The 26,239-nt window shown below is 41.6% G+C and overlaps 1 protein-coding gene across 12 annotated transcripts in view; it reads left to right on the forward strand.

Moving 5' to 3' along the window:
- Positions 1 to 26,239, forward strand: part of FRYL (FRY like transcription coactivator) — a 140,098-nt gene that overhangs the window by 27,477 nt on the left and 86,382 nt on the right. The window contains exon 1 of one of the 12 annotated variants that reach the window (XM_032444333.1): positions 10,007 to 10,112. The exons of 10 other annotated variants lie outside the window; for them this stretch is intronic. In XM_032444333.1, coding sequence (XP_032300224.1) covers positions 10,037 to 10,112 — 76 coding nt within the window. In that variant the 5' untranslated portion in view covers positions 10,007 to 10,036. Of the gene's footprint in view, positions 1 to 10,006; positions 10,113 to 19,072; positions 19,098 to 26,239 lie in introns of those variants that run through there. One more of the 12 variants, XM_032444334.1, reaches the window with a different exon arrangement.

The following is a 26,239-nucleotide window of genomic DNA, read 5'->3' on the forward strand; positions in this document are numbered from 1 at the left end:
TGTGGTGTGCACTTTGGGGCTGGGATGTAAGACAGGGCAGCCAACATTGTGGAGCAGGTGTCATGACAAGCTGCTCGAGTCAAATCTGTGGTAACCACCCCAGAGCTTTTGAATTTGTTGGTTAACGAGTGTTCTCATTGCTCTGTGTCTGCATCATTTCTGTGCGTGGAAAATGTCTCCTGCGAGCATTAATCTTGTTTCCTTTCAAACGCCTCTGCTGGAGAGGCAGAAATAAGCTGTTGGTGGTAAAGAAATGAGCAGTAGAGCTGTAGCTGCAGCAAGGGACTAACAGCAGCAGCTGGGTAGGTGTGGATTGTCCCTGAACAGCATCCCGGTGTCATCTCTCTGGTGATGCCGTGAGCACTCCCAGATAGCAGAGGATGCCTGTCTGGAATAAAAGTCAGGTTTGGGATCCATGTTCTGAATTTCAGTTGGTGAAGGTTAGATTGGTTGGTAGGCAACTGAACACCACTGCTCTTTTATCCTTCTTCATTCTCTGTTTGCTTCTTGTTTACACTGAGACTGTTCTGTAATACTGCTTGGGATCCAGAATGCATTTAAATAAAAATCTCTAAACCTCTCTCCTGTTCTCTTATCATTGTAGATAGCATTGTTTTGCTTGAGTAATGCCCCAGGAAATTGTTCTATGTATATTTTCCATGAGAAGTAATATGGAACATTTCTTAAGGGCCTCTGGAGTCTTGTCTTGAAGCCCTTTGCAGCAGAACAGGGGATTTTTATTTTTTATGTATCTTACAAGCTGATCAGACTGACCTAATAGCTTACAGCCAATGAAGAGGGCAGTCTCACACCCAGCTGTGCAGCCTTTCTACCTCCCCTCTGGTACAGCCTTTTCCTGAGCTGCTGTATTTGACAAGGCTGTCAGGATATATAAGGTTTAGTTTTAAGAGAAGTTGTTGAGGTAAATCAACTAATCACAGGCCTCCTTGGTCGGTAGTGGGGGCAGCACTGCATGGCTGGCCATTGCAGGTGCAGTCACCTTTTGGATACCATCTGTTTTTAATAGGTTGATCTGTGGAAAATCAACTTCTTAATATTTTAAATAAGTAGGAGCATAAACATTTCTCCAGAGTTTTAAGTGCAGTGATGATCCCTTTTTCTTATTAGTACTTAAAAGCAGATACAACTCTGTAATTCTGACCACTGGGTGAATGTTTAAGTAGGGCATTTGCTTAAGACTGAATCAATAATGAACTGTAGTAAAGTTTAGAGTTATGAAGCATGCCTTTTAAAAAAGACCCGGATCTTTACTTGGCTGTACACCTAATACTCTTTTAGTGTAACTCGACTGTTTCATCTGAATAATGAGCATGGATGAATTCATAATGGATAACACTCCTCATTTCCTTCAGTGTGTTTTTGTTTTAATTTGCTTACCAAACTCATCCCAGAGAGCAATGTAGTAATTCTGACTTGCTGCTTCCTTCAGGATGAGTGTCAGAATGGCTCAGAAGGATACCTGAAGGGCTCTTTCTTCATACCTGAAGATACTTGCGTAGATTTAATAAGGATGTAATGTGTTTTCCTCTGAGATACAGCGAACAGTGTTTAAAGGTTTTTATTTTTTTAATTTGCCATCATAGATTACCTCTGCATCGTTTTCAGTACAATGGTAATACCAGTAGTAATACTTCGCACTGATCTTGTAATACATTGTTTTCTGGACTTGAAGAACTTAAGAGGTTTTCTGAGGCTTAAGTATGTTACTGTAGTTTTATTTGACAGCTGAACCAATGTAATGGTGAGGTCAGGCTCTTTTCAGCACTGTGTGGAGACAGGACAAGGGGAAATGGCCAGAAACTGGAGCACAGGAAGTTCTGCATGAATGTGCGCAAGAACTTCTTTATGGTGACGGTGACGGAGCACTGGAACAGGCTGCCCAAGGAGGTGGTGGAGTCTCCTTCTCTGGAGATATTCAAGACCCGCCTGGACGCCTACCTGTGTGACGTGGTGTAGGGAACCTGCTTTGGCAGGGGGTTGGACTCGATGATCTCTAGAGGTCCCTTCCAACCCCTACGATTCTGTGATTCTTTCCCAATACCAACCAAACTAAAGTACAGTGAGTGTAAACCAATAGTGGGTTTAGGAAATAAGGGTGAACAATCTTGGTGTTCAAGATGTTTCTTTTTTTCCTATTCTTTTTCTTTCTGTTCTGCAGAAAATATTTAAATTGAAAAGGAAAAAGTAATGAGAAAACACTTCAATTGAATTTAGAAACAAAGACAAAACTATGTTATGCTGCAAATATTCTTAAAAATGTTTTCTTTAGACTAATTCTTCAGGATAATGCAGTTAAAAGGGGAGTTGTTTTAACACAGCAAGTACATCTTTCCCTAATTAATTTGAAGTTACTTTTTGCCAAGATAGTTGAAAGATATGACAGATACAGAGAGGGCAATAATACTAAAGCAAATATAACAATAAAGCAAGTTCTTAGCTACAAAACACAGTTTTTCAATGTAGTCTCCATCTTTAGCTATGCATTTTCACTAAGGATGAACAGGAGCTGGGTATCATGCTGGTAACAAATGGCACTAGTGGAGGTGACCCACCACTTCTTTGTGCTCACATGCACACTTTGGTCTTTATAAACATTCAGCAAGTGTTGATGAATGTCAGTAGATGCAGTTTTTTTCTGCATGGAGTAATTCAGCTTTTGCTTCATATGTACTTCCATGTCAGCTGCCATTTTGTCTGACTGCCCCTCTGCTGCCATCGGTCTCCTGGCAACAAAATGCAATAGAAAATTGATGGGAAGGTTCAGCCTCTGCTGCCATATCACCTACATCCGCCTCTGATATCATGGGCCAACATAATAAAGTAATAGGTGTTACTTTTGGAGTAGCTATTGTGCGTGTCTTCCCAGCCCTAGGATAGTCTGTAAAAGGCTGGACACTGTATGTAATAAAAATCTTATTTTACAGAGGCATTAAATGTTAAGCTATTTTCCTTTAAGATGCATTAACATTTGACAGATTAATGTTCCTATAACTCTCCAACGTCAATGGAGTATTTACCAGCAGGGCAAAATCAGCTCTTGCCTATAACGATTACATAGCAGTGATAGCAGCAGTGTAGACTTAAATTCAGCCCCTACGAGTAGCCTCGTGGCTCTCCTGTGGACCTGCTCCCACAGCACCATATATTTCATGTGCTGGGGCCTCTGGACTTGGATGCAGTTCTCCACATGGAGGACAAGGGCAGAGCAGAGGGGGGACAACAGCATGATATCCTTCAGTAACTCATGGTCCTTTGGGTGGCCTTGGGCTGTTTCTTCTGGCTTTACTTCTCCTAGCTGTGCTGTCTTAATGTAGAAGTCTACTAATCAATGGTTTGACCTTTTTCTTTTAAGCTTTTAAATAACAGAATGCTCTGTACTCCATAATTGTGAAGTTCATATGTTTTTCCTCTGAAAGCTATTATATGGGTCCAAACTAAAAGAAAATAATTTCAAGTATTTCATTGGAATAAAAGGCTGATTTCAAAGGCTTTTCCTCTTTCAGTAAATGATATTCTTTGTGCCTGTGCAAGCACTGGGTTCAGTTGCCCTTGACGCAGGTCACGAGTGCTTTCTCCAGTTGGAAGTAAGGTTTTCTCAGTTTTTAAGTGTTAGTGAGGAATATCTGTGATTTGGGAAGGTAGTGCTCATGATCTTGTCCCTTTTGCATTTTTAAGATGCACTAGGGTGAGTCTTTTCTCAGTTATTTCTTTGAGAATATGACTGGATGAAGAAGCATGCTTTTTATTTTACAGTATTTTTTAACTTGAAAGCAGGAGAAACAGGTAAGCAGGAAGAAAATGAAAATGAGCATCTGGTAACATGTATAAGAAACCCACTGCATTCTCCAGCATGATGTTTTCTGCTGGTGAGAAATAATTTACAAATGTTTTTACTTTATGGGAATCTCAGCCAGAGAATAAATTGTTGTTCTGTGGAAGGAGTAGTGCAGAAGTGAATAGTTAATTCGTCCGGTAGTTGATGTAGTTATGCCACATACATTCTTAGGTAGACTCTGCTTTTGGAAAGCTAATGCATTAATGTCAATTACAGGGTGAAGTGATTATTATGCTAAATATCAAGAGATAATATGATTGAGAGCCTGTTCCATGAATAAAAAAGTCTTAATATTTTCCACTTGTCTTTATTATGATTTGACCACCCAAAGCCAGTTGTGTGCTTTCTGTGTCTAGTAGATACAGCAGTGGGGTGCTGTCCCTTCCCATTTGCTATGTCCCGCCAGCCACAGGTGAGCACACATGTGCAGGGCTCCTGACAAAGCATTAAGCTTCAGAGCTGCCGCGGGGCCTCACCCAGTGTTGGGTGCAGGTGCCAGATGCATCTGCTTATAGAGGCTGTATTGTACTGCTCTGGTTGGGGCCCTTTAGAGGACTTTGCGCCGTGGACTATTTGCAGAACTTCCAGACAACCGTGGCTTTGTTGTAAACTTGTAGTGTTTGTTAGGTGATTAGGATCCAACCGTTGCATTCAGCTGTGCTTTTGGGTTTGCTGTTGTTTCTCATTTTCTCCCTTTCTGATGTTTTGTTTCCTTTCTCTTTCCCATAAAGCAGCAAGGTGAAAGGAATACAAATGGTACCTCATACAAAATCTATGAATTTCCACTCTCAAATCAGCTTCACTCTCAAACCTGTTAATTACCTTTTCCTCTGTCCTATGAGGTTCTGCTTTGTACTGCTGCTTCATGTTGCTGCAAGTGCATCTGATGTTTCACTGAGATGGGAAAGCTGTAAAAGTTAATGTTAAAAACACTTAGATGTTTGAATCCTGCCTAAAAAACATGCACTGTAGTTATGCGCCGTAGTTGAGCAGTGTGCCTTTGGAGTGAGGAAACGTGCTATTTTGGTTTAATAAGAATGCCGTATTAATGACTTTATATTTTTATGTAATATCGTCAAGGAGAGCTACTAATGCTCCTGCCTGTGTATTTAAGACATTAATAGTGACATTTTCAGGGAGTTAAAACATGAACAGAAAATAGTTTGCCTGTGCTTTGTCCTTGCTGTCTGCTGTTTCCAAGCAGGGCTCCCAAAGCCCTCACCTCATGTGTGTGTGTGCTGCCTCAAGCCCTGCCAGCTGTGCAGCCACTTGGGCTGATGTGCCCTGCGTGGCACTGCCTGGAGCTGGTGGGTTGGTGCAGGTGAGCAGCAGGCCCTGCCAACATACACACCAATGTGACAGAGGTGGAACAAACTGCTGTATCCTGCAGCCTGCATTAGAGAACACTGTTGTTCTTGTGAGCCCTAAGAAACTTGGGGCTTTACTCTGATTGCTAATGCACTTAATGAACAAACCATAAAAATCCACAGAAACTTTTGGATGAGTCCCGAGTTTGTTTTTCATTGTTGTTGGCTTTTTTTCCTTCTTTAAAACTGTCTGTGTTTCCATAATGCAAGTAAGATGTTTGCTGTAGAAGTGGCACGGACATTTAGCAGCTTGGGAGGAGCAACAAAAATAGAAACATAACTGATTCCTAACAGTTGTCCTCAGGCCTTGTAGGGTAACAGAGTTAAGCCTTTCCCTGCTCTATCCATTTAAATGCCCAGCAACTAAGCAGGGATTTTCAGCACAACCTCAGAACTGTTCCCAGGTTCCATTTAAAAGGTTGGTGAAAACTTGAATGCTAGTTCTCCAGAAGCTGTGCATTGATGTACTCCTGCTGAAGCACAGTAAGAAGACTGACATGTTACAGCATATCTTCAGGCTGTTATTTCTGATGGTTTAATGCAGAACCTACCAATCAGACAGACTGTACACTTAAGGATTATTTGTGGTCATGAAAAATCCAAATTGAGCATCTGAGAAGCAATAAAACCTCTGGGGGTCGGTAGATTTTTGGCAATAAGGATGACCCTGAAAATCAAGAAACTCAGATTTGTTACATTGGTGAAATATGGTAACAGCTGTGGCTTTGTGTATTGCTTCACCTGTTGTATTTTCTCTTTGAGAGAGATGAGTTAAATAACATCCCCCAACTGCCTGGTGGTGTTTTTCCAACTTTTAATTACTGATTTGTTTCCTTGTGTTCAGTGATCTGGAGAGCTGGATTTCTCAAGATGGGCCAGAGTGAGATCTGTTTAGTGAAAGCCTTTACAAAGTTGGTCAACTCTTTGTTAAAGTACTTGAAAAGCAGTCTGATTTTTCAGGCTTCTGTTGTTCATTTATTTTGTTAGATTGGAGGCATGGAAGGTTGGAGGAAGATAGGATTATTGCAGTAAAACACCTGTGTTTATTATGGTAAACTTAGACTTCTGCTTACTGGAAAAGTTAAATATTAACAGTATCCTCTTTGATCTGATTCAACGTCCGTGTTTGGTCAGAAATCCGTGCATCCTCATTGTCCTTCCTGGCCTGGTGGGAAAAGTTGTAGTTGTAACTGACTTTAAATAGGAAATGCTACTTCTACTTCTGTCTTAATGCATTTTCTGTCAGTCTGTATCGTCCTGAAATTGAATGTAGTAGGATTGAAAACCTTGAAGAAACTTGGAAGCAATGACTTCACATTTTCTTTTTTTATGTAACTTAAAAGAACGGCTTTAGCTGTATTTTTTTTAATGAAATATTTATGCTGGAGTGATTAATGCAGATTACTTTGTGGAAGGGAAAGCAGAGAAATCACATTGTTATCTCCACCATCCTAGTTGATAACAGCTTAAGCGGGGTGGGGGGGGGGAGAAAGTAATATGGTGTGATAGACTCCTACAGAAATGGAAGCGTTTTGAGATGAACTTTAGACCACACTGCCTATTCAGTCTATAGGGATGAGGCTGAAATAATGCTGTAAACCATATAATATTATTATATACACACATATATAGCCTATATACTAATAGAACACATTTTTTGTCATCTTGATCTTTGCCACAAGTCATAACTTTGACAGCTGCAGAAATAACTATTAGATGCTGTGCTTGCAGTGTTACCAGGTAGCTCCAAGAAAATGGCATAATACTACTCTATTAAAGGAAAGCTGTATGCACCTCCTTTGCATACACATTGTTAGTACATTAATTGGCCCTGGTATATTGATATCTTCAGATATGTTCTCATTAAAATGTCAAACTCTATGAATAAAAGAAGTCTGAAACTTTTGTTATCTAACAGTAGCATAATTGTCTGATCTTTCATACTGCATGGATCCCGTATCTACTTGCAGTACCCTGGGCAGTTCTATGTTTTAGGGCTGGTTGTAAAATACATATACTCTTTTCTCGTTCTGAATATTACATCTGTAAGGTGTGTCCTCTTGAAACACAGGAACTCGCTTCAGCACTTTGAGAGTGCTATGCATGAACAGTGGTTGCCCTAATATTCATAGAACTAGTGGGCTTACTGCATGGGAACTTTGTAATGTATAGTGTTGTTTAGCAAACTTCAGAGCCAGTATATAAACTACACCTTTAGTGCAATCATTCAACTTGCTACTTTATATGGAACTCCTAAGTCCAGCCAAGTAATAGCCTTATTTTGCTGAGGATTTCTTTTTGGTTTGTTTTTCTTACATAAAACAGCCCCAGTTCAAAGCTCCTGCCTTATAGTTAAATAAAAGTGCTCTCTTTTTTCCATCTTCTCTCTAGGTAATAAAGGAATGAGCCAAGTATCTTATGAAGGACTTCCCATATATGTACTGCAAAGTGATACATATTTTTAGACACTTCCACAGTAGACATGCTTGTTGCTCTCAGTTTTAGACACATTGTAATTTCCTGGCCAGAAGTCTGTTTAATTTTCCTCTCAAAAATAAATAAATAAATAAAAAGAGAAGCTTAAAAGGAATTGATGCTGTAAATAACATTTTCTTGCACAGTTTTGAAATGCATTATGATGATATCTCGTAACTCTATACAATGACTTTTACTGGGCTCTGTTTAGTGAATTAGCCTTGTCTGTGCTTGGCAAGCCTCGGCGGCCTTTAATACATGGTTTTCCATGCTTCTACTGTTCTTCATTTGGTTAAAAGTAAAATAAACGTTGCATCTTAAGTTTTATGATTTCTCCTGAAATCTTATTCTAGCCTATGATAGGAATATTAACTCACTGGCTAAACAGAAATCATGAAGTCCAAAGTTGCGGCAGTTGTTTGATCATAAAGAACACAGAAGTTGGGACTGTGAAGAAGAGGAAATGTTAGAAGGCTCATAAAAGTGATAACGTGATTGTGCTTATCTCAGTGATGTCTGATAAGGCTGATACTCATGGATGTATTTTCCCTCTTGTTAAAAGGACTGGTAGTGTTATTTGTTTTATCTTTTTGGGATGGGGGGACAGGTGGGTGGGAAGAGATAGTACACAGTAAAGGCTATTCTTGTGAATTAGTGATGTTCAATAAATCAAACTTGGTGTATAGATATATATATAATGGGAGAGCATACATGTGTATAGATAGTCTTAAGACATATTTCCTTTCATTATATTTTTGATCCTACTATGAAGTATTTATAACATTCAGTCTCTCTATTGAAGTATTTGGGGAAGCTTATGCTTCTTACATGGAAGTACAAAAGTACTCTTATCATCTTAGGAGCTCCTGATGGGCTAACGTTGAGCTGACTGCATTTAAAAGTAATTGTTATTTTCCTTGAGGAGAAGACCAAGTAATCAGGTGCCATGGGGGAAAGCAACATAACTAACTTGAGCAAACACACTGTTATCACAGGCAAATGCACGGTCTTAAAAATCACGGTCTGACTCCCATTCACTCTTAAAGCCCCACTATGCAGAACCACTGGCAGCTCTTCTTAACGGGGCTCCAGGAGGTGGAACACTGGGATTAGTGATTGTTTGTTATTAAGTTTCTGGTGCTAATAATTTACAGAATAAAAGCCGAGTGGTGGTGGTACAAGTACAAAGAAGCCAGAGTGTATTTTAGAAGTCATTATTTTGGAGGTGCTGGGAGAGTTGGCTCATGATTTTGGAATGTGTGCTGTTAACAAGGCCTCCTTTGAAGAACTCTCTGTAGCCCAGTGTTGAAGGCACTCAGAGACTAACCATAATTAATACAGCCTTTCAAATTAGTGCTGAAATTCATCAGCCGGTTCCAAAATTTGACCTTTATATCTCACTAATAAAGTACAACCTCTTTATTTCTTATTTAGTAAGAGGAAAATGAAATGCTTGGAGTGTAACTCTGCATGTATTCATAAAAGAAGTGATGAAAAATGAGTATGAGGTAATGGGAGGTACTAGGTTAGGTAATATTACTTGAATCGAGTTGTGAAAGAAAGGTTGATGCAGTGTCCTGAAGAGTCGCTCGGTCTGCACGCAAGAAAACAAGCTGGCTGCATGGACAGAGCAATGAATATGGGATGTGCACCGTTCTTATGGACGTCCCTTGGCAATGCCGTATGTGTGACTTCCTCCTCCCGCCTGCTTTACTTCTTCAGCTTGGGGGCAGCTCTGAGGCTCTAGGTTTTTTCTGATGGCTTTAAAGCAGATTTAGTGGAGCGTATGCCGGCCCCTGTATGATGCGTTTTAGCTTGGGCTGTGCTGTGTGCCTCCACTTATTGCCCAGCGGCCCTTCTTCACCTGCTGCGGGCAGCCGCTGCTGCAGCGCCCTGTGCCCGGTGCCACTCATCCTGCGCTGAACGGAGCAGTGCTTGGCATTGAATAGAATTAATTCCTGAATCGTAACATCGCTTGGAAGTTTTAAATCAAACTCGGCAAACTGCAGACGGCTTTTTCTACTCCCGTATAGTTCGAAGTGGCCGTGCAGATGGGCTGCAAAGGGGCCTTTCGCTGACCGGCTGATCGCGCCGCCTCCCGCCGTCCCTTTCCGCAAAGGGAACGTGGTTTCTGTCCGGCGGGGCCGTGCCGTGGGCACCCTGCGGGCGGGGCCGGCGCTGAAGGGTCCCTCGGGGAGCGCCCCCCGTCGTTGCTCCGTCCCGGCCCCGCCCCCGTCCCGCCGCCCGCCTCCGCAGTCGGTGCGCGCCCCCCGGGCCCTGCGTCAGCGGGAGGGCGCGCGGCGGCGGGTCGGCGGTGCAGCCGCCAGCAGCCGGCACCATGCTCAGCCTGCAGGACTCGCTCTTCTTTGAAATCAGCATCAAGTCCCTGCTCAAGTCCTGGAGCGGCGGCACCGGTGAGTACGGCGCTGCGACGGGAGACGCGGCCCCGCGCCCGGTCGGCTTCTGCGTGCGGCCGCGTGGAGCTGAGCCGGGACGGCAGTTGTAGCGGTCCTTGGACGGGGCACGGCGTGTCGGCACTTATGTAACCGGGCTTTGGGACTTTGGGCGTGTGAGGCGTTAATTTGAGCCGCCGTTATCCCAGGGTGATGAGGCTCCCTAAGGCGGCGGGCAGCAGGGTGCCTTACAGCGATCGTTGCAGCTGCGGAAGGCGCTGTACTGTGCTGTGCTGAGCCGACGCATCTGACTGGGCTCCCACTGAGACTGTTCAGGCTGAGGAGGGCCGTGGTGCTGGGCAGGGGCAGCCACGCTGCCCTTGCTTCACCCCACCCGCAGCCCTTGCGCAGGGCCACTGCTGCCCGAGCGTGACTGATAGAGAGTGATGGAGTGACAGGCTGTACGTTGCCCAACATCCCTCGCCTTGTGTTTGTAACAGCAAAAGAACAGCTGTAGCAGGCTGCATCCTGTGTGTCAGCTGGGTGTGAGCTCTGCGAGGTGCTGCCCCAGGCTGCTCTTCTGGAGCTGCTGGGGTTTGTGATGCACACACGTTCTGCTCAGAAAGACTGGTAAGGAATTAGCGGTGTGTTTGTTGGCTGGGGATATGCCGGCACCTGGCATGCCCCAGCAGCCCAGGCACGGTTTGCTTCTGGCGCTGATGCTGAGATCTGTGTTGTGGACTGGCAGCCTCCAGATGGACAGCTCTAACTTGAATCCCAGAGTATCTCAAAGCTGACATCCCTCTGCTGCTTTTGTGCCTGTCTTAAGGGTTCAGCTGTTCCAGGTTCTGCTTTGTACTCTGCGGTTAACTGATGTTCTTGCTGACTCATAAATAACTGTAATTTAAGCATCTATTTAACAGTACAAGTTGAAGATGTCGTGAAAAGGATCACGAATCCCTGAGGTTGATTTTACTAATGCATATTATTTCCAACTTGAAGCAGAACACGGGATGCATTCGGTCGCAACAAATTGAGCCTGTAGCTGGCTAAATAAGTGCTGTGTCAATAAGAAGGCAAACTGCAGGCTCGTGACCAGACAGCAGCGCTGGCTGTGACGGGGCGATGATGGTAACAAAGGGTATGTGAGGAGAGGCTACACAGCATCATGCTCCCCCTGTGCCCTCTGCTGTGTGAGCAGCAGCTCCGTGGCCCTGCCAGGAGGTGGGATGGTGCTGAGCTGCTGCACTTCAGCCCGTGTTCCTCGCTGTGGTGGCTCCACTCATATGAGCGGACACGGTTGCAGCTGCTGCGGTGTGCGGCTGGGCACAGGCCTGAGCTGTAACTCACACCCAGGCCTCTTGCTTTCTGTCCCCTCAAACATTTTCCAATCAAGTGATGCAGTGTGTGCAGAGCAAGGAGTTACGTAATATTTATGTTGAGCATGTGCTCGGAAATTCAATAAACTCGCATCTGCTGAGAGATTACGTAAGAAAGGTTTCTCCTGTGTTTTCTTAAAGAATTTTTAAGTAACTTGAGAACACTGTATGCCGAGGAGTATCAGAGCAGAAGTGCACGTGCTTGTGCACGTTTATATAAGCGCTCATACAGAGCATGTCCTGCTCCCGCAGACCCCGGCTGAGGGCTTGCTTAGCTTGCACAATGGTGCTGCAGTGCTGGCCTGGCTGAGGTTTTATTGTAGTTGATCTTTCTTCTTTCATTGACAACAATGAAGTGACACTTGTATGGCCTAGTTTCAGAATGCTGTCTCTCTGCCAACAATTTTAGGCATTACTTCTTTTTGAAGGGAGTCAGGCGTGGCCTTTTAAACCAGTGCTGTAGGGAGGGTGTTCCTGCCCAAGGATTGTTTGCTTGCTGCAGCGATGGATGGAATGGTGACTTCATGTGAGCTTGTTTTGGGGTTGAGTATCTAAGGAGTTGTAGCCACTATAATGCATCTGAGTCCTAAAGGTGGAAAAAACATGTGACATGAAAGATACGAGTCCTGTTTATCTCATTGAAGGATGTATCTTCAGAAAGAAAGAAGACTGAATGGAGGTGAATTAGCGTAGCTCCAGCTACTGAGCATTGGCAGGGTAGCTTGGAGCCATCTGCCTGGTGATGGGGTGAAATCATGTGGGCTCAGGGCTGCTCTCCTTCCCAAGGATTACCCAAGTGAAGCGTGCTTTCTCTGTTAACAAGAAATGGACTTTTGGCTCTCAGGAGAGTTACTGCTCCGCTATTGAACAAGTTTGATATTACAGGCATGGTTTTGCCCTGTGGCTTTTCATTTCATGGCAGATGATACGGTGTGCTTTAACTGACAAGGATGACATCACCTCAAATTGTCTTAACCGGGGCATGTATAGGAAGGGAATGTGTGACAAACAAGTGTTCTTTCTGTTGGCCCTGTCCTTGGGGACGAGATGGCTGAGGGCTATTGCATAGCTGGGCATGCACTTGCCAGGAGGGCAGCTTTACTGCTTCTCCTGCATCTTGCCTCTGCTTAAAGCAATATATGCACAGTTTGTTAATACTTCAAGAATCATCACTCTGCTTAATTTCTACTTTCCTTCCCTGTAACTGTTAGACTGCAAAGAAAAATGAAGCATAGGAGGAGAAAGGAGTGTTAAAATGCTTCATGATTGCTTCTGCTCCACAATGTCCTTTGAGACAGTAGTAAGCAGAGGTGGCCCATAGAACCTGCAGGCATTTCTAGTGGCAGGTGTATGTTACAGTAGCAAAATGTGCGCTGTTTCATTATCAAGAGATACCTTCTTTTCATGAGATCATATTTGTTGCCTTTTAAGCATTATTGAACAGGTTATTAACTTTATTTCTCCAGCATTAGACATCCCAAATAATAATGCTTAGTCCTTCTGAAGGAAATGTTTTGTTAATTGTCACCACGTATTTAAAAAGTCATGCTAGTGAGTACTTATATACTGAAACTCCATAAATTAGTTGTCATGGTAAAGCAAAGTTATGGCAGCAGTTGACCACCCAATAAAATGAGAACTGATATCTGCATTTTGAGTAAAAAGGGATGATGGAATGCAGCCTCAGTACTTGGCCTTGTTTGTGAACTTTGGTGGCCTCTAATGATGGCCATGTGCACCGTGGGCATCCATTCAATTGAATGAAGTGGCACTAATGTTATGTGTAATCAAATCTTGTATATGAAGAAAAGGAACTACTTAGAGGGATTATTTTTTTTCTTAGAGGTCAGTAAACAGGCTGGCAGGAGACAGGTAGACTGTAAGGTGATTCAAAGTGCTCAAATCGTCAGTACCCTCCAGCTGAAAAATGGATGCTCCCAAGTGAAAGTCTCCAAGGTGCTGAACTTCTGTTTCAGTTCATTATTAGGTGTTGGAGAGTGAGCTGTATGAGAATGGACACTTCACTCCGTGTCTGACCCCACAAAAGGGGCTTTGATCCAGATATCCAGACATGTCACAGAATCACAGAATTGTAGGGGTTGGAAGGGACCTCTAGAGATCATCGAGTCCAACCCCCCTGCCAAAGCAGGTTGCCCATACCATGTTACCTTCTTATCTGCCACCTGTGGTGCTTGTCTCATCCTTTTAGTGAGCAGGTTTGATTCATTACATCAGCAGAAATTTTCTTGGGAAGTTGGAGAAAGTTTTTCTTTCATTTAATGAGCCAAACCAGAGTTACGGTGAGGCAGAGTTGGGTGGAGCATGGGCTGATGTGCAGGAAGGGCTGGGACCAGCTGCCCACGAGTACGATGGCGACTGCTGCTTTCAGTGCCTGGTGCATCAGCTCAGCTGGGCTGTGGAGCCGTGCTCTCACATGGGCTGCACACAAGCTTCCTTTATATTTGCTCATTTTATTTCTGCATGACTGTGTGAATCTTTTTTCCATAACTTTCACTCCTACTGAACACATTGATGCATGTATTTTTTCCCATTCTTTGGCTGTATCTGTTGGATATCCACCTTCTGTACTTTAAAACTTGATGGAAATTTGATGTAGATTGGACGTAAGGGCCTGGAGGCTCATCAGAGAATGGGATGTGACCAGGTTTTTAGAGATCATAAGTAGATGAGGATTTAAAATATTTTAGGCCTTAATTTTGGACTTTTCTAAATGCTGTCATGGAAAACCTTGAATTAGGATTTCTTTTGAAGATGATGTCATGTGTGGTTCTTCATATAAATGTTTAAATAAGCTGCCTGCGTTGTAGTAAGTACGATATGTGTTGGGCCATGCATTATTTATTTTCATCAGGCATAGATATGCTAGAATGAGCTTTCCTTCAGGGCATTCTTTCTATTAAAACAATACACCTTTTGCTAAACCCATAACTCAACTGGATTTCGTAATGATTCAGATTGCAGAAGAGAATGCTATTGAAAGGAGAAAGTGCCCCACATACAAACCCCTCTGTCAGCTGCTATTGCTAGAACAAACTGCGTGCTCTGCATGAACTTCAGGAAAGCTCCAGATAAACCAACTGCAGCAACCCATATCAAATATCCTGTTTCTGCTGACTTCTTTCTTTTTTTTTAAAACTCTTGCTTTGCTGATTTTGTATTGGAAGGGGAAAGGTTCAGACACTGGAGATTTAACAGCATTTAAGAGATCACTGACAGAACAGTATTTATTTATTTAGAAAAGTGATTGAAATCTTCAGAGTTTTATAGAGCAGAAGTATTGTTTGCAATGTTATATATTGTTGGCATATAATTGCAATTATCCATTGTTTAAAAAAATAGATGTACATTCTTCCTTATTTGTCAGAAAAGTATAATCACAGAATCACAGAATTGTCAAGGTTGGAAAAGACCTACAAGATCATCTAGTCCAACCATTACCGATACTTCCCAGCTAAATCATATTCGTCAACACAACATCCAAACGTTTCTTGAACACTCTCATGGTCGGTGACTCCACCACCCCCCTGGGCAGTGCATTCCAATGCATCACTACCCTTTCCGAGAAGTAATACTTCCTAATGTCCAGCCTGAATCTCCCCTGGTGCAGCTTAAAACCATTCCCTCTAGTTCTGTCACTGATTACACAAGAGAAGAGGCCAACCCCCAGCTCACTACAACCCCCCTTGAGGAAGTTATAGAGAGCTATAAGGTCTCCCCTGTGCCTCCTCTTCTCCAGGCTGAAATGAAGGTAATCAAAGGGAGCTTCTAAATTCAGTTTGGATACAGTGCAAAATAAAGTGTGAATATAAACTTCAAGAGGAAAAGGCCGTTTTAAATCAAATGAGGTACCTGTAACCTAAAGTATATAGGGCCGCAATGCTGTAAATATGAGTTGTTTGAACTCTGATGTTCCTTAAGCCTGCACTGATGTCATGAGATGTCATGATGTCATTATATCTTTGTGTTTTTGGGGAGAAAATGAAAGGAAATTTACTGAAACACAATTTTGGATAATAAACTGCCAGGCTGCACTAACAAGAAAATAGATTGTTAAGTCATAGAGTTCCATAGTTTTAATGGCTTAATATTGGAATATTAATTATTGAGGTATTAAGGTATAGAAACAAATAATATCATCAACTTTATATTGATAAATCTTACTAGGCTCATCCAGGAGCTATGGACTGATCAAGAAGTAAATATGGAGATGGTCAAAATGCTGAATTATTTATAGCTGGAAAATGTTTCAGTACAGTTACAGAAATGGATTTTTTTTATGACCCTTTAATTATTTACGTCAGCATTTAGACTTTGTGCCATTGATGGGTATAGTTAAAAGCAGACAATATACATAGCACAAATTTTTCTTCCTTTCAGAGTAAATACTGAATAAATAATACTTCAAAGCAGTGCTAGAGATCAAGCATATGACTGAAAACAAAAATCCTTGCTCTTTAACTTTTCTCATTCTTCTCCTAAGAATAAAGAACTTGATAACATAAGGAGGAAGAAGAGTACTGTTTTCCCGATGTACATAGCTTCAGTGGCATTCATAGTTCAATAGGCAGTTGGACTGGATGATCTTTGGCGGTGGTTCCAACTGAGCCATTCTCAAGTGTATATAGACGTAGACTGCTCTGAGAGTTTGGAAAGAAACAAAGAAAGACAATAAAGAAATAAACCACGCAACCTTTTGAGCTTCTAAAATATTTTGCTGTTAAAAGCAGCGGTGTTTGTATGTTTCTTGCTTCAACAATCTGTTCAAGTTGTAGAAGTAATTTTACTGCTCAAAGAGATTCTAGGGAAACGTGACATAAATGGCTCCTCTGGTCCTGCCCATTGGGCACAGCTGCTGTGTGGACTGGGGATATTTTCAGCATTACTTACGAAACATCCTTTGTAGCCTATTGCTGGTCCAGAAAGGTGTTTTAGTGCCTTGAACACATGCAAGTCAATACTAACTAATTAAAGGATATTAGAAATAAATGTTACATCACAATGTGTAAAGCGCTGTAAGTAGCCCTATGAATTGTATATATTTTTTTCCTTGTTCATCATCCCCATGCTTTTACTGCTGAGCTAGAACTTAGAGGAATTCCTCATCTGAAGGACTTGTTTGTGAGGTGCTGGTGCATTTGGGTTACTGTTCAATATCAGCTTAGCTGGTCTTAATGCAGAGCTGGTGTTGGGCTTAGGAAATAGTGTCTGACATCTCAGTGGAAACCTGTCTCTTTTCTCTCTTTGACATCTTGTTTGTGCCAGCTGTCAGCAGGACACAGCAGTTGGGCCAAACATCACCAGATTTGTACTGTTCTTTCAGCTACAAATGGGGTCTTGTCCTGGAAAAAAGGCAGGCTGGCAACTGATGCTTCATTTTGATGACAGCAAAGAAGAGAAAAGAAGATAGCCCAGCTGTACTGAGATCTGGCTGAGATGGTCAAAGTTTCTTGGATAGCTGTTTGGGATACAAGAACTTGTGACAGACTGAATAGGGGTGTTAACTAAGAATGAATCTCATTGGTACTGAATCTCACTGTACCCAGATGCTGTCTTCCTCTTGTATGCCCCCTATGCAGGGCTTTGGTAGAGGTTATGCAAGTTTTCAGAATCAAACATGTACACACTGCTTATTCTAAAGACTTGAAGTTCTGCTTCCTTAGTTGATTTTAGTGTCGATACTGTTTTGCTAGGTATATTATTGGACTTTTTTAGTTCTTTCTCAAGGTTTATTATCTCTTCTTTACTTCTGTTAAGACCATTTACATTAATGGTGCCCAAAATATGGTCCCATATCCTTCGGAATAATTTGGTTTTATATTTACAGTTTTGAGGTTATTATGGCTGAATGCCAACAAATGACAATTAATATTGTCTAGTTTTAGCTCTTTCAGAGTTAGAGGGACAGAAAGGTGCTGAAAAGCACACCAGTCTCATTTGTGCTGGATGGGATTTTCACTGTTTCAGTCCTCAGGCATCCAATGGGCTCTCCTCATCCACTTGACTCCTGCCCTGTAGCGACTAGATTTTTATGGCATGACAAAAAGTATCACAGTATTTTACGGTGATATCAATATGTGACCGTACAAACTTAAATCCCATGTCAGCGAGGAAAGATGAATGACGAGCTTTGAACATGCAACTCCAATTTCTAGGGCACTGGCTTATAGTGTAACTCAAGGGTGACCAAGGCTTGTTCCATTTCATAGCTTGATTTGGTCCCGTTCCAGATGTCAGCACTGAAGCACTGTTTGTGGCACTGCGGTCAGTCTCCAGGCCCTAATCCCTGCCGAAATCTGTAGTCACTGCAGCTGCCAAGCACAACTTGTTTTCCTTCCTCTATGCTTGCCATCCTCTGCAAGCAGAGTCGTTCTCATCTTATTAATGAAATCTGTATCTTACTACTTAAGAGTGATTAATGAAGTAGTGTGTTTTCTTAGAGTACATACAGATTTTCCCTGTGTGCCTCACATACTGATGAGGCTGAGGTTCAAAAACTTCACGAGAAAAGACAACGTTTCCAGCGCTGAGTAGGAATATTTGGGCAACATGTGAAAACGTTTTTAGTAACAGAATAGCAGAACAAGGATGAAGCAAGCATTGCATGGGTTTCAGGTGTGCTAGTATGTTTATATGTTGAAGTTTAGGAGGTGGGAGCGTTGCCTGCTGATCTGCACTACTTCTGGTCAGTAACCTGTGTGATGGTTTAAGTGGAGACAGAGAAAGCTAGAAGAAAAAATCCTTTTTCTTTTGCCTTTTAATTCCAGTACAGCACAGCCCAAATCTTTTGAACAAGCAGTTTAACCATGCGTTTTGGAGTTCCATGGCCAAGCATATGATAACCTATTTTTGTTTCAGATGTGACCAGCCTCCTCCCCAGGATCTGACAAAGAGGCTGTTAGTTCTGAAAGCTTGGTGTGTTTACAGTAGCTAAGAATAGCACTGCACCACACTTGGTATTGTCTTCTTTCAGAGGTCCGGTTCTAGCACTGGGTGCGGTTTGAATGCCGTGTGAGCATTTACAGCGTGTCTTGTGCCGTGCCCTTGCATTGCTACTTTCTCTGAAGGCTCAAAGCCCTGAAGCTGGTTGTCTATTTTCTAAGAAGATGCAAAACTGCAGATTCTTATTGGGTTGGTTTACTTATATTTGCGGTAAGCGCAGAGAAATTTCTTCAGGAGATCCAGAAAGAGGTCTAAGTGTCTCATGCTTACTGATGTAAGAAGATCTTTAAGTAGGGCTTCGTTAGAGCTCAGTGCTGCGTTATGCTGTTACACCAAGACTTCAGAAGTGCAAAGGAATGTCAAAACAGTTGCTAATCATAGAAACAAAATAAGTTTGTGTTTCCATCCCAGAGTGCAGTGCTCAGTCATCTACATATTTCCTCATTTTCACATTCAACAAGTTTTTTTTCCCCACAAAAACAGACCTGCAGACGAACATTCTAGAGCCTCACCAGCCCTGCAGTTGACTTTGCTGGTGTCCCGTGGAGTTCAGTGAATGAAAGGGAGTACATTTGGGAAACAGAAACACGCAAAAGACGACAGCTCACTTGGAAACATTGACTTCACAAAAATCTTATGAGATCTGCACGTGTCATCACAAGGAAACGTAAGCTGTACTATGAAAGATGGGGAAATGTTCTTTAAATAGACCCAATCGAGGCTAACGTAATTTGTCTTCAAGCTTTGTAGACATAGTTTTCATCTGATATACTAACATACTTACATGCAACAGTTGAAAAGAAAATGATACTGTCTCTTTATAGATTAAAAAGTGCACGATATGAAGTTATTGGCTACTTTACAACTGATGCTCCGGAGTTTTTTGCAAATCACTTTTTACAACAAAGCTGCTAATACTCATTACTTCTAGCACTAACTCAGGAAAGGTATCAGATTGACATTAATGAGATTAATTGAGGATAATGAGCATAATGAGGATAATGAGCAAAAGTCTTTTCCTCTTTCTGCAAGGAGCAGGAATTGCTCTTTTCTCAGAAGCCGGGAACGAGCAGAAGGGAGAGGGATATAAAACCAACTACCTTGGGTTGTGCAGGGCCAGGAAACTCCTTGCAGGAGCTGCTGGTTTCTGCTGGTTATGGGAATGATAGTTAGAAATCAGCTGTCTGTGCAGCCATGTATCAGTGTGTTTGGATTCCGTCAGTGCTCCGTCCACCACTTCCTTTTTTTAGGTACTACTCCTTAAAGCTTTACATATAGAGTTTAGTCTGTGCTTTCCCTCCTCCTCATGTAGTGAGCATGCAATAAAAATAGATATTTAGAAGAAATTCAGTCTTGTCGTTGCTATGGAAATGTGTGTTTTCTTAACTTACAGAACAATGTATATGGAAATCTGGAATTCTCTTTCCTTCTTCCTGTCCTGTCTGGTTTATCTTCCCACTGCTGCCTTCACCTCCTTTGTGCTTTTTAACTTAACATCATTTATCCAAGCACTGATAGCACGCACACACACACACACATATATATATATATATATACACACACACACACATACACATGCATACATATATAAATACATACATATATATATATACACATACATATATTTTGGGTTTTTACTGGTAAAGTTTGGTTGAATGCTGCAGCCATAACAATGAACTGTGAGATAGTATCAAAATATTCAGCTTTTACATCATTGATAAAGTTCTAATTGCTTGTGTTTGTAGAGAAGAATTAGATGGTGTGAATAGTTGGAATCAATGCCAGATAGCTTGCTACCTGAGCCGACCTCCTTGAGTTGTCCTCTCGACTGCAAGAGTTGGAATGAAGAGAATAAGGGCATGTCTGCAGGGCGTTCACAGGCTATGGCCTCTGCTGTTAAACGTATTAATTTGGTAGTGCTGTCTAAAAACCCTATGACCACAACTGGTATGGCCATGAACCCGTGCTAATGGCTCCCTTTGAAAGTTAGGGAATACTGCTGGCTCAGGCCTCTTGGGAGCTCAGTTTACATTTTCCTGAGGGCACATGGATCAGAAGAACCAAGATAACAAGCCAAAGTCACACCATTCTGTCCCCACTTTCCGTATTTAAAGGAAAGTTGTAATCATTACTTCTGTTGCAGTAGTGATTTTAAATAAGACATAAACATGAGATAAAGCTCTATTAAATGCCTTAAGCACTTCTGCAGTTTAATCCTGTGGGAATAGAATCACTTTGTTGCATTGTTACCAGAGGTAAGACTTTCACTGTAGAAGCCCAATATTATGATACAGGAACAAGTATTAAAAGGAACCAAAACTTGTAGTGTTTTTTGGTTTTCTAAGCTGATCTTGCATGCAAACAGCTGTCTGGGAGTGAAACAAAGCTTGTTAAATACGTTGGCAGTTTAGCAGTACGTGATGAAATAATTTTGATGTCTGAATGAAGGTTTCAATTCAAAATACTTTTTTCTTTAATGGAAATAGTTTTTCTGAGGAGGGTTTCTGTTCTGGCAGTTCTTCTACAAAAGAAATTATATAAACTGCCATTTTAGTGCTCTGACACTTTTATGGTCAGGATTTCCTGATGTCATGCTGTAATCAAGAATGACTGGGCAAGACTTGAGACAACTTAGTTTAAATCAATTTCCTCTTCCTCTGGACAAATCTTTGTGCTTTGTCATGTTGTTTTCAAACTGTGTGTGTATGGTTTGGTCTTTTGGTACCCTACGCTATCCAACCTACCCACAAATATCTTCTTTTTCCTGTCCAATACTGCTTTGCATACATGGCCTGCCATAGAAGGCTCTACAAAATGATTTCCAGAGGAGCTGTAATTCTTTGTGCGTGTGCTTGTAGCAGTCTCCACCAGTATTTCCTTTCTAGGTTCTAACTCTTGTGATTTTAAAAAATGTAAATATGGTAAAATTAGTTTGATAAGACATTCTAGGGATATTTTTCTGGTTTGGTTTCTTAGATTTTCAATTTCTTCCTTTCAGAGACAGCTACTTGTATCATAGGCCCCACATTCCCCTTTGCCATCTCCTGCTGATTAGAATTATGTAGTGTGGGAGGTCAGCTGATTTGCAGCAGGGGTCTTTGAGACTGCAGCTTGTAGGAGCATTTGCAGCTCTCTGGTCTGATGTTCTCTATGGGCAGACATTGAAAGCCTGGCAGCAGCTGCTGTTCCACTGCTGACTGGCTGCCCTAAAGGACCAGGCACTGTCCTCATGGCAGAGCTGACCTCTTTTTCAGCCATGATATTTCTTAAGAAAGTTATTTCTGTTTTCTGCCTTCCATAGGTAGAAAATACCTGCACATCTGATTCAGATGCCTGTAAGTGATATATGTGATATACGTGACTCTTCTTCCTGTTCAATAACAATTCCATATTTACCGTATGAAGATAACATGTGTTACTTTGCTACTACCTTTATGGTAGTATGGTAGAATTACTTGGGGAGGATACGAGTCCAGTTTCTCTCTTCTTAAACTCATTATTTTTATAAAGAAAAGCAGCACCTTGGAATTTGAAGTAATAATTTGATTTCTGCTCTCTTCTCTCTGTTTTTGGTGACATTAGGTTTCTAGACAACATTGTACCAAGTGAAATTGTCAGAGGTCTTAACAGTAGTGGAGAAAAAAGACTACTTGGGAACAGAAAAGCTGCCAGTTGTGAAGAACTTCAAACATGAAGATCATCAGTAGCAACTTGTATCTGCTAAGGGGGCTGCAATCTGTTGCAGATAGCAGAAAGCTGGATTTTGCCTTACTAAGAGTTTATGCCTTAGAATTTCAGCCATGTCTGTGTTGGCTTGGAGTAATATTTCTGTTGCAGATTACTAGTAGAGTAGTCTGTGTTTTGAGGAAGGTTAAAATCTCTTGCAGGTGTTTTCAGAGGCTGCAGGCAGGAAGCAGGGTATATGTGAGTACCTGTAGCTACAACACTGACAGCTATTCTTTCAGCTGAGTCAATTTTCTGTAACAGTAGAAAAATGGCTTTACATGATGAAACTTGAGAAGATTGCGGTGAGGTTTTTGTTTCTATTCTTTGAGACCGCTTGAAAACTCAGCTGTCATAGTATCAGTTTCCACAATATGCTCAAAAAACCTATTCCTTCCCAAGGCATCCTTTTCATATACCTAGTTAGTGACTGCTAGAAATGAATGCATCTTCTATTGATTGATGTAAAATAGAGGTATATTTATTTTTTCCTGCCTCTGGCTGGGATCTCTGAAGCTCCTTAGATAAGCTGTCAGTAGGAAAATATTTTTTACTGCAGAGGTAAAAGTGCAAGTTCTGATTTGGAATCAGAGGGGAAGTTATCAATATATGTATAACTTCCTATCACTGCAAGATTTGACTTGGCTTTACCGGCATTACACTACCTGTATGGCTGAACTAACCAAGTTCCCTTGAGATCTGGAAGAGAATAAAATTAGTATATGTGTATATTTTACAAGTCTGGAATTTCTTCTCTTTCCTTTTGCTGTAATCTGTTATCACGTTTTGCAGATAAATGAGTGTTGGTGAAATCAATGGAGACGGCTGGATAAATGCAGCACGATGCCTGGTGGGTCACTATATCTAGCTCAGTGCCACTTTCCCTTTACCTGGAAGGCAGCCGGCTCCGCTTCACTGTGCTGCACAGTATTTCTTAGCCTTGACAGATGCAGAGGCTTTCTGCTGCAGTGCCCAACTGGAGCCAGCTCTGGGCTGAGTGATGCTGCTGAACCGAGGAGCCGCCCAGCACTGTGTGTGCAGATGTGCTGGCTGTGCATAAGGTCAGCTGGTGCTCAGTGCAGCTGGAGCTAATAGGTCAATATATTCAGCTTGGGAACAGGCTCCATGCAGTAGCACTAGTGGTGCATGTTTGGACAGAAGCTGAGGAGGTTCCCATGGCTGTTCTTGCAGCATCACAAGCTTGTGTAACACAGGTAGACCAGCTGGATACCCACTGTGTCTTCCCCTCTCCACTCTGAAAGCAAATCTGCATGACCTAAGTAAATATATGACTGACAGACATAGATAAATACGTTGCTGTAGAGAACAGGCTGCTGGCTTTGACATGGGAGGCTTAACATTTTGGCTCTGCTCATGAAGTATTGGGGTGATTATTGGGCAGATTAGATCGCCTCTATTGCGCATCATGGTCCTTATTAGGAAGTAAGTGGTTTCTCTAGTTAAGTAAATGATGAGTTGTTGCTATGAAGCACTCAATATTTGTTGCAGATATCGTTCCATGTATATTAATTTCACTTCTGTGAGGTAGAGTGAGATAGTCTAGATTTTTATCAGAGCAGGAGACAAAGACTGGAACAGGCTGCCCAGGGAGGTGGTGGAGTCTCCTTCTGTGGAGATATTGAAGACCCGCCTGGACTCCTACCTGTGTGACGTGGTGTAGGGAGCCTGCTTTGGCAGGGGGTTGGACTCGATGATCTCTAGAGGTCCCTTCCAACCCCTACAATTCTGTGATTCTGTGAAGAGTTTAATTGAAGTACAATTAAGTAAAAATGCAGATAATATTTTCAGTCTTTTGAAATTGTCATATTGTCGGTTGGACTTTCAAACCTTCTTCTGCAACAAGTATCACAGGAAGCCTGAAGTAGCTGTGATTCTATCTGTGCTGTGAAAATAATAATAAAATGATGAATCATGAAATGTAAGCTGTATAAAATGACTTACTACCTTAGCAATGAGCCAAACGTAGCAACTAAGTACATAATCAGTTTGATGAGAATGATGGAGGCCTTCTCCAAAGTGTGTTGAGCTTTATAATTATTTTATATTATATATAAATATATATTTTTTATTTAAAAGAAATAAAAATAACTTCAGATGTAATTGCAACCATCTTGAAAGAGGACGGATCTTTGTTACAAGTTCTGCTTCTGTCCAACCAAACATTCCAGCCTTCTGAGAAGCAGTAGCAACTCAAGCAGAGCAAATTTCAGGTAGCTGATGTGAGTCACCCAGTATTATTGAAAGCAAGTGAGGAGGGTCAGCACTTAACTGAGTGGAAAACTGTACCAAAAAAGAATATAAAACCTCATTGTATGTTAGCTGTGAAATCAGTTGTGCTCCCACATTGCCACGGGTTGATGTGCATCAGTTACCTTGGGTACCTCATCAGTTACCTTGGGTACCTGCTCAGGTATGTGTGAGTCCCGAATAACCTTACTGGTGTATATGGGACGCCATTTATATCCTCAGCCACTTGATGTGTTTGGACTATACAAAGAGAAGCAGGATGATAAAAATACCATCAACTTTGGTATTAAGTAAACTTTGGTAGGTGTTTACCATGAAGAAATTTTGTTGCTAATTTAACATCCATCAGCATGTGTTGCCTTTTGACCTAGGAGTGCGTTGTCTGTCTAATTATCCTTTGTATTGTTTTACTGTTCCTTGAAACTATCCAAACAATTTGGCGTGTCCCTAGCAACCAAACAATACTGTTTAACAGATATTTCCTACAGCTCTTCAGGGGCACTTGCTTCCAAATTTCCCACGTAGCACTAGCTCGCATTGGAACAAACAAACAGGATATTGTTTCAAGTGAATAGCACCCAGTGTTTCAAGAAGTTTATGAAAGTAGTTTTCTGTTATCAGACTGTTGTGAGTGCTGTGGGTTTTGGTTCCAGAGTTTGTCTGAAGTGCTGCAGACTGTTCCTTAGTTTTGAGCTTCAAAACGATGTTTGTAACTTAAATTTTCTCAGGCAAAAGATAATGCTTTGGTGGCAGGGAGGAGGAGGAAGAAAATATTTAATCCTACCCTGTAATGGGATTTCTCCATTAAATATGCTGTTTAAAATCCACACGCATCCTTTTTAGAATGTTATCAATTGCAAGTTCATGAATAGCACTGAACGTAATTATACCAGATAATCATGTAGTCTGACCTAGTTGAGAAATCTGATAATAGATTTTGGCTTTCCTTTAAAGAACTACTGTATATATATCCTTTTATTAAACACAGATCAACTCCCTCCCTGTTTTCCCTCCTTTGTATTTTTTTTCCTGTTTCATGTTAAGTTAAATATCTGGTTTTACATGGCAGTTAAAACCACAACCATTGTCATACACAGTTATTAAGAGTCCTCAGCAAGTTCACAGATTAAAGTAAATCCTAGTCTTTTATCCAGCTACTTGAGTATGCTGGTACTTCAAGAAACCTACTGTATTTCTAACTTTCTCATGACATTGTTTGTAATTGCATCAATTTATTTTATTTTATTTTATTTTATTTTATTTTATTTTATTTTATTTTATTTTATTTTATTTTATTTTATTTTATTTTATTTTATTTTATTTATTTGGTGGAGAGTGAGAATTCATTACCAATTGAAAGATTTGTGCATGTGAATCCAGCAGTTAGCTGTACTGCAGGTATTTGTGGCTTTGTTCACCTTATGTCTGGTTTTAGATCAACCTGAATAGTCTTGGGACCTCATCCTGAACAAGAGATGCTGTTTTGTGTCTTTCATAATAAAGTCAGAGACATTAGAGACTTGGGCATACTGGGAAGAGTCCAAGATAATGTGGGGTTTGCAGCAGCTGCTCCTGTGAGGAAAGGCTGAAAGGTGGGCCTGCTTAGCAAGGGGAAGAGGAGTTTCAGGGATATCTCATTGGTGTCCATAGATACCTAAAGGGAGAATGCAAAAAGAGGTAGAGCCAGGCTTTCAGTGGTGCTCAGTGCCAGGATAAGAGGCAATAGGCACAAACTGGATCAGGCTGCCCAAAGGCTGAGGGGTCTTTCCCTTGGAGATCTCCCAATGCCGCATGGGCCTGGACACCCTGCTTGTGGTG

The sequence above is a fragment of the Coturnix japonica genome, chromosome 4, assembly GCF_001577835.2.
Source record: "Coturnix japonica isolate 7356 chromosome 4, Coturnix japonica 2.1, whole genome shotgun sequence".
Classification (NCBI taxonomy): domain Eukaryota; kingdom Metazoa; phylum Chordata; class Aves; order Galliformes; family Phasianidae; genus Coturnix; species Coturnix japonica.